This window comes from Dipodomys merriami, unplaced genomic scaffold (assembly GCF_024711535.1).
Source record: "Dipodomys merriami isolate MVZ:Mamm:240054 unplaced genomic scaffold, mDipMer1.0.p SCAF_15, whole genome shotgun sequence".
Lineage (NCBI taxonomy): Eukaryota > Metazoa > Chordata > Mammalia > Rodentia > Heteromyidae > Dipodomys > Dipodomys merriami.
This window is the reverse complement of record NW_027202826.1, coordinates 20,280,946-20,295,214: the sequence shown is the minus strand read 5'-3', so window position 1 is coordinate 20,295,214 and position 14,269 is coordinate 20,280,946. Positions and strand designations below refer to the sequence as shown.

Below are 14,269 nucleotides of genomic sequence, written 5' to 3'. Positions count from 1 at the left end.
GATGCGAACTACCAGTGCCCAGCTTTTTTTTTTTTTAATAGAATCTTGATATATAGCCCATGCTGGCTCCCAAGTGTTAAAAATATAGATGTGTGCTATCATGTCCAGAAAGCATAGGCATTCAACTGTTGATTGAAGAGTTTTGTACCATCTAGAAAGCCTTAATAATTTTATGTCCATTTAATTTTTTATAATGTGCTAAAAAAAACCTCTTGCTATATTTATAAATTTGATTACTTTCCTATGTTTGTGATTTCTTTAAATTGAACATATATTATTTACCTACAATTTTAGAACTGGCACATCTTCCTACATATATTTACTATAATCTTACTAGTAGTATTATGTAGTACTAGCACTATGCATAAATAGGTCTGTGAGGAGCAAGAAAAAGATAAGGCCACGAGGTGGCAGTAGTGCATACAAGCTTGTGGGAAAGGCTAGTGTCCTAGGAATGTCTTTACAACAGGAGGCCAGATCTACTAGAGTGGAGCTGAGGAGAGCAAGGCTTTCTGAACCTCTAACAAATTAAAGCCATAATATGATACCATCTCTTCTCAGCCAGAAGGCTAGAATCAAAAAGACAAAGAGGGTAAATGCTAGTGAGGATGCAGAGAAAGGGGTACTCTTTTTTTTTTTATTATTTATTGTGAAAATACTGTACAGAGGGGTTACAATTACATGGGCAAGATAATGAGTACATTTCTTATCCAGCATTGTAGCCTCCTCCTTGAAAGGGGTATTCTTATATACTACTGGTGAGGAATATAAGCAAGTACAATCATTATGGGAAAAAAAGAGCGTTTTCAGCTCTTTTTCAGCAAGGTTAAAAACAAAACAAAACAAAACAAAAGCAGTGGCTGGGTGTGGTAGTGCAAGTATATAATAATCACAGCTAATCTGGAGGTGGAGGCAGGAAGATTTCAAGTTTCAAGACAACCCAGATCAAGTTAGCAAGTCCTATTTCACCAAGGACATGTGCTCAGCTCAGCAGTAGAACACATGTGCCTAACAGGCTCAAGGCCTTGGGTTCAAACCTCAATACTCATGGAACAATGGAGAAAGCTCTAGGTGCTTCTATACCCAACCTGCATGGGAAAAAAGGCTGATGCTCTCACAGAAACCCTGCTCACATGGTTTCTATTTCCCTAACGTGCAGATCAGTGAGTCCAAATGATGTGGTTTAAATCACTCCTGCTTTATTCAGTTTTCCAACAAATTATGTAGTTAAGTCACTAAACTTGAAAAGTGGTTCAACTGAATAGGAAAAGTCCCTATGATAAATCTTCCCCTTACGAAGGAATGAGTCAAGTATACTGGGCCTACTTTTTCCATGGACATCCCTCGTAAAGCACTAAGCTTTCAACTCCACACATTGGTATAAGTACATGAAACATATATGCTGCCCTGGTTTTTTCTCTTTTATGCTGGCAGAGGGCCTGAACTCTGGGCCTGAGCTCTCTCAGGCTTTTCTCTCATGGCTGGCATTTTACCACTTGAGTTGTATCTCCAGTCCTATATTTTTTTCTGGTTAACAGATTCACTCTGACTTGTGTGCCCAAGATTGCTTCTAACTGCAATCCTCAGATCTCAACCTCCTGAGGAGCTAGGATTACAGGTCTGAGTCACCAGTGCCCAGTCATGCCCTGCCTTCTCAAATATCTCGTGCTACTTATTTTGATTCAGATTCATCACTGAATGAACACCGCTGGTATTTAATCCCAGGGATCAGCGATGTGGGCCATACACTAAAGCAGCTATGCTTTTAATGTTTAGTTCATTTTTGGTGATCTCTCCAACTACAGGCTATAGTGTATTGTTTACCCACCTCTAGCAGAATCCTGTTCAGGAACAGAAATCAGATAGCCAGTCTTTTTAGAAGTGGGTGTGAAGAAAGAATAAGGGACTCTGATGACTTGATCAGTCACTCAGAAATTCAGTATGAGCATTACTAACATGGCCCCTGGGCTTCAGAGGTGATGCTGCCCCCATGAATTCTAAACAAGTGCAATTAGTTAGACAGTCTGGGAGGCTTCAAGCAAAATATCCACTTTAATTTCTTAAGAACCCTGTTAAGCCAGCAGAGTTTACAAATTCTTGTACAGGAAGAGTCTGACACCACATTTCCAAAAGAAGACCCAGTTCAGTGGGGAAGAATTCTATATATCAGCAGCTGGCTTAGCTGGCTCCCCAGAACTTATTAACAAATTAAGTTACGACATACAAACAAACATCCTTCAGTGAATCATCATATGGAGCACCAAACTCAAGGCTGCATTGTAATGTGCTTTTCATAACACAACTTGCTTAATTATCCACACAAGTGAATCATTAATATCGCAAGCTTAACACTTTGGATACCTGATATTTATGTAGTGGTGGTTGCTCATCTGCTGAGTAAGGCATGAGTAGTTCCCTAGTTAAGCAGGAGAGGCAGTTCTCCAAATGATCGGCATTGTTTCCCGAAGGTTGTTTCTCAAATATTCTAGAAACCTCAGACATGTATTTCTTTTTTTATCCCCTTCCATCCTGGGGCTGGGCACTGTTCCTGACTGAGCCTCTCTGTGCTCAAGGCTAGCGCTCTACCACTTGCGCCACAGTGCCACTTCGGGCTTTTTCTGAGTAGTTTATTGGAGATAAGAGTCTCACAGACTTTCCTGCCCCAGCTGGCTTAGAACCGTGACCCTCAAATCCCAGCCTCCTGAGTAGCAAGGATTACAGATGTGAGCCACTGGCACCTGGCTCAGACATGTATTTCTTACGATGAATTTGGTTACTTGATGTTTATATTTTACGGCACATATGATAGACGATAAAATTCTGTAAATTTCAAGCTATGGTAACAGATGATGCTCACACAAAGGAGTTCATAAAATAACAGCTTGCTTCATTAGGTAGAAAAATATTTGGGATAGTTCTTTAATGTATTTTAACAATGTGGGGGGGGGAAACTATTCAGAGAGCATAATAAAAAAACATTTTACTTTCTAAAATTACTTTTTATGAAAATTGTCCACTTTTTTTTTTTTTTTTTGTCGGTCGTGGGGCTTGAACTCTGGGCCTGGGCGCTGTCCCTCAACTCTTCAGCTCAAGGCGAGCGCTCTACCACTTGAGCTACAGCGCCACTTCCGGTTTTCTGGTGGTTTATTGGAGATAGGAGTCTCACGGTCTCTCCTGCCCGGGCTGGCTTTGAACCGCGATCCTCAGATCTCAGCCTCCTGAGTAGCTAGGATTACAGGCGTGAGCCACCAGCGCCCGGCGAAAATTGTCCACTTTTAAGTGCTCATATTTGGCTAAATCTAAAGTTGACAATTTCACATAAGACTACACATTTTAGTCAATTTACCTACTGTGAAACCTACATTTGTAAACCACTAGAACGTATGTCAGAGCATGTTGCAGTGAGCTCAGATGTTTTATAAAAAGAATATCCACTTTGGGCAATGACTTCCAGAAAGACTTATGCCCAAAGGAAAAATGAGTGGCTAACCTCATAGCCACACTCCTGGAGGGTGTTCAATAAAAGCTCACAAAACATACCCAGAGTCACAGAACTGAAAGCAATGTTACATTTCTCCTCTACTTGCAGAAGGGAAGAACAGCAACAATTTTAGACACACACCTTGTAAAAACTGTCAGAAAACAGGCTACATTTTTGCCAGTAGCTTTGAAGTTCTTGTCATTAGTCATGAGAAAGCTAACATCACACATTGAAATCTGTTAACATTACATGTAATACATTCCAAATCCAAGTACCATGTTTGGGGTAGTTTCTGATGCCCGATTATTATTGAGCATTTCTGCATATTTTATTTTTGGAAGCTTTAGAATTGTTTGCCTTCTGGATCTTCTTCATGCATAGAGAAAACACAGTGAACAGAGGGGGTTGTACCCTTAGTAGACACACTTCAGGATAACTATTAATGAGAATTTTAGTGTAAAGTACAACAGGAAAGACTCAATTGTAAACTAAAAATTACAAACGTTGTAAAAATTCTCCAATAAACTTATTTTACATTTTATTAAAAAGAGAAAAAACATTTTTAGCACTAAACTATTTCTTTTAATCTGAGTTCAGATGTTTTATTTCTAATTGGCCTTCAGATTGCAGCAGCCCATAAGTTTAGCTTTGAAAGTTCTTAGTACCCAGACTGTCATTGAGCCAAAGAGCTCAAGACACACAAACACACACAAAGACACACAGACACAAAGACACACATACACCTACACCTTTTCTAGTAAACAAATCTGTTACAGTGCTGGAACAATGTGACTGTTAGAACTTTTTATATCCAGTTTACTTTTTCTGAAATTGAGACATTTATATTATTGAAACAAGAATCTCTAGAACACAAATTTCCTCTGTAACCTCAGTAGTTCTTCATTCCTTTTTTTTTTTGTCGGTTATGGGGCTTGAACTCTGGGCCTGAGCACTGACCCTCAGCTCTTCAGCTCAAGGTGAGTGCTCTACCACTTGAGCTATAGTGCCACTTCCCATCCTCAGTAATTCTTGATGGCAAATTTTTCTTTATTCACCTAAAGGAGAATGAAGTGTGGAAGTACAAACCACTGCAAATGGTCAAAACAAAACCAGTATGAAAAGTATTTGTGAAGTATATGTTCTATTGAATATTCAAAGGTATCGTTTTGGACCCATTGCTAAAATTTAGATTCCCAATCAACTAAAAAGAAAATATTGAAAAAAAAAAAAAGAAAATATTGATTTTATTGGTGAAAGATACACTGACTCTCTGAAATCAAAAAGCTCCACAATTTCTCTAAAAATGCCTGACTATAAAAGTATCAAATATAAGCAGCAATATAGCAAGAAAATAAATTGGCAGAAATAATTATTCAACTAGGAGTAATAATTAAGACCACCATTTCAAAAGATTTTCTATACACAAAGAATGAGAAATATTTGAAGATGTTACAGCACATACTGGACCAATCCTAAGTCATTACTGTTATACTTCTTTCTTCTTCAGTATGAGTGGACCAACATTATCTCCTGTCAATTCATTATGCTTATTATGGGAACCATCACAGGCAGGAAACTAAAAGGAAAAAAGAATTACAAGTTGTTATTTTAAAAATATAATTCACTAAGTAGAAGTATTTGTGAAGTGCTTTCCAAAAAAGTATGTCACTTGTTAAAACAAAAAAGAATCCACAGATAGCATTTGTGAGCCATAGACTTACTCTCTATCTAATAGCAACACAATACCGAAGAAAATCTAACAATTTAAATAATTTGATCTACATTTCAAATCCTAAAAAAAAAAAAAAATCATCTTTGGATGATTCCGTGAGTGACTACTTAGGATTAAAACAGAATCAAAACGAACTCTTGGTGTTAATGATTCCACACAATTTTACCATCCATCTTACCGTCTTAGAACGCCAACACCTACAATAAGCTGCTTTCGCAAGACACAGATCTTCAATGTTTATTTCATTCACCACTTTGGGATTCTCCTTCTGTATTTTAAGATTAATCAAACTATCCTTCTGCTGTTTCTTCTTCTGGAGGAAGGGACGAACTGCCAGGTAGCCGAGGAGTGCGAGGACACCCAGGAAAGGCAGCAAGCGAAGCCATTCTGAAACTAAATGTGGACGTACCGGTTAGAGTCTGCAGTGTTCTTGTTAAAAACACGCACACACAGAAAATAGTATGTGTAGCTTCATCTCTGAGTTATTCTTTACCTGTTATGCTCACATTCATTTTATTTATCCATAAAAGTACAAGTAGATTACACAGTAAAATCAGCTCTAATAGGACCAGGTAATTTTACCTTCTGGGCTATCTTGAAATTTGTGAAACTAAAAAAATCTAACTTTTCAGAAACAAGTCCTACTTCAAATATGCTATCTCATTGTACCTGGTAAGTATATTTGTGTCTATTTTTTTTAATCAGGAATTACCACCACCATAATTATAAACAGAAAATTATTGAAATATTTAAATATTCAGCTACCGAACTGACCATTTATGAAGTCAAACTATTATGGAAAATGATTTAGAAGAGCGCCGTGAGGAAGAGCAGAGAGATGGTGAGAGAACACAACCTACTAGACATAAAATGGAATAGTCCTGAAGAAAATAATTCCAGCTGCAACCAAAGCAGCAGTCATTAGAGAAAGGAGAAATAATTAGGTTAAGATGAGGCATAGTCAATGTTCTTTTTTTTTTTTTGTCACTAGTGGGGCTGGAACTCTGGGCTTGAGTGCTGTCCTTGCGCTCTTCAGCTCAAGGCAAGCGCTCTAACGCTTGAGCCACAGCGCCACTTCCGGCTTTCTAGTTGTTTATTGGAGGTAAGAGTCTCACGAATTTTCCTGCCTGGGTTGGCTTTGAACTGCGATCCTCAGATCTCAGCCTCCTAAGTAGCTAGGATTACAGGCGTGAGTCACCAGCGCCCGGCTATAGTCAATGTTCATATACAGTGACAGGTATCTATGACATCCTATTCTTGATATATGTTTTTACAGCATGATATATAAACATATTTATACTTTTTTTTTTCTACCATAGAACCTTGGGCTTCTTGAGCTTGCTCACTTAGTTGATGCTCCACTGCTTGAGCCACACTTTCAGCCCTGCTTTTGGCTAGTTTTTTTGGAGATGGGAGTCTTAGGGACTTTTCTGCTGTGACCCTCTAGATCTTAGCTTCTTGGGTAGCTAGGATTACAAGCATGAGTTACTGGTAAATTATTTTAAAGTAAACAGAGACACAAATGTATCTTAATGAGGAATAATAAGAAAGTAGAAAAGGTTTTTTTTGTTTTGTTTTTCCAAATTTATAACAGGCAGCCGGGTGTTGGTGGCTCACATTTGCAATCCTAGGTATCTGGGGGCTGAGGTGTGAGGATCATAGCTCAAAGCCAGCCCAGGCAAGAAAGTTCATGAGGCTCTCATCTTCAATTAACTAATAAAAAGCGGAAATGGTATCGTGGCTAAAAGTGGCAGAGCACTAGCTTTGAGCACAAAAGTTCAAGGACAGTGGCCCCCAGGGCCTAAGTTCAAGCCCCAGGACCTACATACATAATAAATAAATAAAGATCATCTATAAATCCATAAAAAGTGACAAATTGGTTGCTGTTCATTTTATATTTCTTATGTATCATAAAGCAGAAATGAGTTTCCATTTCTTAAGTATAGAAAAGATAGAAATAAAGTATTTATTGTTGTTGTAGTTTTTAGGTAGTATCTCTTTTAAATATTATGATATCATACTATGATGGCTTCACTATTATGACTTAAACTTGAATATCAATTATACCAGAATTAAAAGACCAATAAAATACTTTTTCACTCTAATAGAACAGTATCCTAGCACCTAGAACTTTACCTGGCCTGTCATAAGTGCTCAACAAATACTTGATGACTTCAGAAAATTTTAATTGCAAAATAGTTATATGGAAGGAAAGGTTTAAATGAGACTCAAACTGTTCTCCACAGGGCTAATATAATCTATACACTAACTTTTAAATATAATTGAACCAGCTAGAAGAGAAAATATTTATAACTTAATAGTAACTATGTAAATAGTATCCTCAAATCTCCTAGAAAAGAATTTCAAAAGTTCTTGTCTTTTGTAAACTTACATGTTAATAAATGCAACTTTTGCAAGTGCCAGTGGCTCACACCTCTGATCCAAGCTACTCAGGTGGCTGAGATCTGAGAACCACAGTTCAAAGCCGGCCAGGGCAGAAAAGTCTGTGAGACTCCTATCCCCAATAAAATATGCATAAAAAGCTGGAAGCAGCACTGTGGCTCAAGTGGTAGCACACTTGCATTGTGCACAGAGAAGCTCCAGGACAGCAACCTGGCCCTGAGTTCAAACCCCATGACAGGCAAAAAATAAATATATGCAACATTTTCTTTGAAATGTTTTGTTTCCTAATAAGAAAACTCACCTTTTAGTCTTTCTTTTAAAAAAATTGAGAAATAACTTAAAGTAAACAGATCTTTAGTAGTTAGCTTGAATTTTGGGAAATATACTCTGTAGTCTCCTGTAAAAATGTATAGAAATATTCATATCGAAGTATATAAAAATCCTTCCATTACTCCAGTAAGTTCTTTCCCATACTACTATTTCGCACTACTACTTTCAATATCCAATTTCTTTTAAGCAACATAAAAGTTGTTGAGTTTCATCTAGTGGGCCAATAATTTGTTTTTTTTTTTCACTAAGCAGTTTTTCTACTTATTAATAAACCATGGTTTATTTACCTATTTTCCTGTTGGTGGATACTTGGATTGCTTCCAGTACAGGAACAATTACAAATTAGGTTGTCATGAACACACTTGTACAGTATGTTTGTGGGTTTATGTTTTTAACTGTTTCATTTCTAAATTCCCAGTCCAGAACCGGCCACTCTGGATAAACAAAACAAATGAACTTACAGTTGTAGGTTCTGACATGTTTGTGTTACCCTAGGAAACTTACTACCTAAGTCTCATACTGATTTGGCTTTAAGAGTAAAGAAAACCCTGTAAGTTTCAAAAACCAAACTAATCTGAGTGGGTAAAATTTCATAGCTAATTTATAAATCTCAAACTAAACTTTTCCAACTTCTGAAAGATTTTTTTTGGTTCAGTGCTAATTTAAAGTTTATATAACAATAAGAAAAATGTTTCTTTAGAGGCCCGAATATATACTTCCAAAGAGCTACTTGAATGTAACATGAGTTTGTTTTTGAGAAGAATCTTGTCTGTATTTTGCTCTCCTGTATAATAATTAACGTACTATTTATGTTTTCTAACAATGCAGAGTGATCATGAGACACTTGCTTAACAAAATACAAACAAACCACAAAACCCTTAGTTATAAATAGGGAAAGAAAAATAGGCAACAATGTGAATTGTAACTTTGCATTTAACTTTCAAAGAAAATGTGAATACTATTTGGTCTCCTGGACTCTTATATTAACTGTCTTTCTGCTTTTTACTTCAACTAAAGCCTACAGATCAATTGTATAAGTAGCTCATTCAAAAAAGCCAAATGTTCTTAGTTCTCACCATCTATTCTGGAGACTCAAGACTAGAAAAAAGGTATTCAAGTTTTTTTGCCTAAAGTAGAAAGTTTAAAAAAAATGCCCTGCAACTATTTTACTATCTAATTCAAAACTAATTTTTTCCATGAAAATGGCATTACAAGTAGGTTCATGTGTCTCAAATAAGCAATACAATGAGAACTAAACTGAAGACATACTGTCATTTTGTTAAATACTTAACAATTTTTGAATGGTACTTACTGTAGATTATTAATCTAAGAGTGAAGAAAGTTTGGTACCATTTCCTTAATGCCATAGATAGGAATTAAATACTTGTTGACAGCAGGGATCTTTAAAAAAAAAAAATCCCCCCACATTTCTAAAATCTCCTAAACTTTCTATTCTGCTTCAATGAAATTCCCTTTACAAAAAACTGAAACTAGCTTAAACATTGCCCCCATCAGAATCGTGGCATGTAATTCAGTTTGTCTGGACTGCAGTTAAGGAGCCAGTTTCCTTTCTTGGCTGTTCAAAAGTCATTCAAATTAAGGTAACCGGCAAAAGGGAATAAGTGGCAGAAAATTATACTCTTTTTACATTGGATTACCAATTTAGTGACTACATTCAAGAACATACCACCCTAAGGTAGAAAAAGAATGACAACTGACACATGGCTGTAAAGAAATCCCAATTTTTCAGCTACTGGGGAATGGTTTGAAACAATGTTTCACTTGAGGGGCTGGTAAGATTTAAACATTTCTTTTTAGTGTTTATTATTCAATTACATATTTTCCACTAAATCCAACATCTAAAGATGTTAAAAATCTCACAATCCACTTAACAAAGCAGTTGATATCATAAAAATTGGTTGATTTATTAGAGTTTAGTTTACCCAGTTTACCTCATATAAATGTATTCACCATCACAGTCTGGTTTTGTTTGTAATCTCTGAGAAGGGCTATTATGGCAGGCACGGCACTTAAGTGTTCCAGGAAAGTTGTTTTGTTTTTAATCTTCCTTGGAGTGTGATACCCATCTCTAAATAGCTCTTACCAATCTGGTCCTAATTCTGTCTTTTGATGGACTATTTTTAGTCTTTTGATAAACTTTACCTTTCTTCCACCAGTCTTGTGATGACCACATTTTAAAGTCAGCTACTAAATCGCTAGAATGCACCAGGTTAAGCAACCCTATTTACCTGAAGTATTGTCTAATTCGTGTTTGTGTTCAGTGATATTTAGGACACAGAGCTCAGTATCTGCTGATTTTTTTCCCCCAGCATCCTGTGAATAGGATCTGGGTGTATGGTTTACACATACCTCCTTAGGTCAAACAGGGGCTGCATTGGGGAGGATTTCTTTTTAAGATGTGAAATCCTGCGTTGCTATTCCTTTTCTGGCAGGGGCCAGAGGCCTTATATATACAATGTTAATATATATGTTTATTTTTCTTCGTTTAAGTTTTATTTCTAAGCTTCGACCCAGGAGACCAGCACTGGACTGCTTTCTGGCTATCTTTCCAGCAATCGGACTGCTCCCGGGGTCGTGGTGGAAGGAGGTGACCTCGAATGACCTCAGGGCAGGTCAGTCCTGGGGGGAAATGGAGGTGACTTCTAACTCGGTTCCCAAACGAAACCCGCACGTTCCGTGCAGGTCGGATGTTCTCCCACTCAGGCTGACGATCCAGCTAAGATGATGATGACTCAATCGCCCAGAGCGGCGAACAAGGCAGGAGAGGAACCGGCTGGGCCCGCTACACGCTGCACCTGCTCTGTAAAAGCCCGGTCTCCCGCCACGGGACGTGGACATCCCCCGCGGAAAGCGGCTGCGCGCCACGGACGCCTCCCGGGCGACTGCGCAGGCGCACGCACGGTCACGTGCCGCTCACTAGCGGCTCGCCCCGCCCCTTGGCCCAAGGGTTTTTATTTATTTATTTTTTGCACCTCCCCCTCTGCGCGGGGCGTGCAAAGATGGGAACTATGGGGTTACCTGTGAGCCGGGCGAACCCCGTAATGCTCTCCGGGACTGGGAGCTGCTTAAGATAGGCGGGGAGCTGTACCTTCACGATGCGGGCCACGCTCTCCAGTACCATCCTGGGGCCGGCGGCGGCAGATCCACTCTTACCCCACTCAGCGGCTCTTCGAATGGGCTACTGCGCCTGCGCCAGCGCGGAAGCCGCCGCCGGCGGGCGCTTCGGACCTGGGACCGGCGGAGGAGGGGCTGGGAGACCTGGGCGGAGAGGTGACCTGCCGCGCGCCGATTGGCTGCGGCGCGAGTGACGTGTGTGCGCGGCGACTGCGAGTCGCGGAGGGCCCGAGGATTGCCGGCCTTGCTTGGAATCGCTGCTTGGAAACGGGTTGAGAGGTCCCGGAGGTCGGCGGGAAGCCGGGTCACGTCTGCCCACGGATGGCGGAGGTCGGCAGCAAGCGGGCTTGCGCCTCGCCAGGGCTCTCTGGTAAAGAGCCTTCTGGAAGTTAACCTTTTCGTTTCTCCTGGCCCTGCTCCTGCTAGCCACCGTGCCCACACTCGAGTGCCTCTGGTCCCCGGATGTGTCTGACGTGAGACACCCCCTCACCCCGCGGTGCCTCAGGCCGCCTTACCCAACAGTTACGTACCTCAGCTTCAGGGCGGCCTGCGACCCTGCTCTGCTGTCACCAGCAAGACCTGTCAGAGTAACTCCTTAGAGGTGTCAGTGCCTTCTGCGGGCCAGTTTTCTTCCGTTAACTAACCCCTTCGGAAACGTGGTGAAAATATACCTTGCAAGGGCCTTTGCTAAAATCTAAAATGACCATAAACGTTCTTAAGTTCACCTTGGGCGGGGGGGGGGGGGAGTGGGGGCCGTGCAGGTCCTGGGCCTTTGGTCAGGGCCAGCTTTCTACCACTGGAGCCCCAGCTACACTTCCGGCTTCTTTTTTCGGGGGAGGGGTTAATTGGAGATCAAGTCTCTTAGACGTTCCTGACTGGGCTGGTTTAAACCACTATCCTCGTGTCAGCGAGGATTGCAGGCCTGAGCCAGTCTCCTGGAATTATTATTATTTTTTTTTTTGGGGGGGGGGGTCTGGTCGTGGGGCTGAACTCTGGGCCTGGACACTGTCCCTCAGCTCTTCAGCTCAAGGGTAGCGCTCTACCACTTGAGCCACAGCGCCACTTCTGGCTTTTTTCATTTTGCTTATGTGGTTCTGAGGAATTGAACCCAGGGCCTCAGGCATGCAAGGCAAGCAGCGCTCTACCACTGAGCCATCTTCCCAGCCCCTCCTGGAATTATTTTTGTGTCTTAAAATTCTCTTTCTCTCCTCTCCTTTTCTGTTTCCTCTCTTCCTCTTTCCTCTTGTGGCCTATTTTCCTAGCTACTCAGGAGGCTGAGATCTGGGGTCAAGGTTTTAAAGCCAGCCTAGACAAAGTTATTAAGACTTCGTCTCATATTACCCACCAAGAACCCAGGCTGGAGTTAAGTGACAGATCACCAATCTTGAGCAAGAAAGACCAGCCAGTGTGAGATCCTTAGTTCAAGCCCTTGGTACTGTCACAAGAACAAAAAAAAAAAAAAAATCTAGGATGAAAAGAGCTTCAATTTTTCAATACTTTTTTCCATATTTGGCTAAAGTCACAATATCCATGGTAATTCACTTGTGTGGTCTGAGTACTATGTCTTGACAGTTCTCCATTGATATAGTACCAAAGCACAGTGCATCAATATTTTGTTGCGTGTGGTAATTAATTGTAATACTTTTTTAGTCTTCCTTTGGCATTTTAAAGGAAAAGAGCTTTTTTAAAAAAATTAAATTTCATTTTCTAGTCATCTCTCACTAAAAAATAGAATCTAGATCATTTTTTTCTATCATTTTAAGCTGTCCACAACTGTCAAATTACAATGAAAGCTAATTCCAAGATGTTAAGCTACATGAACTGGAACAATATTGTAGATACACAAAGTAATGATTTAAAAGATTAGTGTTTAATATTTCCGTTTATGACCTTGCTCCTGTATTTAGAGAAAAAGGAACCTGGAATGTTTTTGTTCTGAAAATAATAGGACTCAAACATCTTTGCCTCTGAAATGCTCAGTTAATTGTTAATTTGGAAAGAGGGGACATGGTAGAAGAAAAACTTGGAAAAGGCTATCAAATATTTGTTCCTTTTCTTAATTACAGACTTTATCAGCTTGATTGAGGGAAACATTGCTATGTTAAATCAAGTTAAAATCACCAAGCAGTTCTTTAAATATTTTTTAAAAGATACCTCAGTTTAGAGAAACAGGAAAATGCTAAGTGCCAAGTATATCATTGGATGTAAAAATATATAAACTGTCTAAAGTCTTAGAGGTGATATGTGCCTTTAATAACCTTACCACCACAATTCTGCTTTGCTTAGCATTGTTTTTGGACTTCATATAGAAGTTATTCACTATGTAGTGTTGTAACTGGCTTCTCCTTAGCAGTATTTATAGATAATTGATTTAGTATTTTCAGTTAGAAGAATTATAGACGGCCAGACGCTGGTGGCTCACACCTGTAATCTTAGCTACACTGGAGGAGATCTAAGGATCACAATTCAAGAATCCAGCCTGGCCAGGAAAGTCAATGAGACTTTAATTGCCAACCTCACCAAGAAGTTGAAGTGGACCTGTAGCTCAAGTGGTAGATCAGTAGCCTTGAGCTAAAAAGCTCAGGGATAGCACCCAGTCCCTGAGTTCAAGCCCCAGAACCAGCATACATTTCAGGAGCTTTTTCTCCTTTCCGCCTTTGGCCTAGAAAAATGAATAGTAAGTTGTATAAGTTTATAGAGAAGACAGAAACAGGTTTCATGTAATGCATTGCATACAAAGGTGAGTGTACTGAACTTCTCATTTGGAATTCTGGAAGTTACAGGATGATAGATGAACACTTCAAGATTCTTAAAAATAACAATAAAAACACATATACTTGTAGTTCAAAATCCTGTACCAAATTTGAGACTTGAATAAAGTTGTTTGCAAACCTAAAATGTCTTCCATGTATATTCTAACCATTCTCCAGAAGTTAATGGAGGATATGTACCAACTAAATGAGAAATAAGAAGTACACGTGATTAAGGATATACGAAGAATAAGAGAAAGGGAAAGGGAATCTGAACAGTGGATGGAATTAATGAAGTATGTAATGTATTTAATTTTTATTTGGGGGGGGGGTGTTTTACACAGGTCCTGGGTTTGAATTCCAGGCCTGGGGTCTTTCCTAAGCTTTTTGTGCTCAAGGCCATTTGAGTCACAGCTTCACTTTCAGCTTTTTGGTGGT

At 39.6% G+C, this 14,269-nt stretch overlaps 1 protein-coding gene across 1 annotated transcript; it reads right to left on the bottom strand.

Moving 5' to 3' along the window:
- Window positions 1-2,033: 2,033 nt before the first annotated feature.
- Window positions 2,034-11,193, bottom strand: Cisd2 (CDGSH iron sulfur domain 2). The gene is made up of 3 exons (XM_070022369.1): window positions 10,986-11,193; window positions 5,392-5,606; window positions 2,034-5,057 (listed from the first exon to the last, which is right to left on the bottom strand). The coding sequence occupies exons 1-3, from the start codon at window positions 11,086-11,088 to the stop codon at window positions 4,968-4,970; spliced, it is 408 nt and encodes a 135-aa protein (XP_069878470.1). The 5' UTR covers window positions 11,089-11,193; the 3' UTR covers window positions 2,034-4,967.
- Between the last annotated feature and the right edge of the window lie 3,076 nt (window positions 11,194-14,269).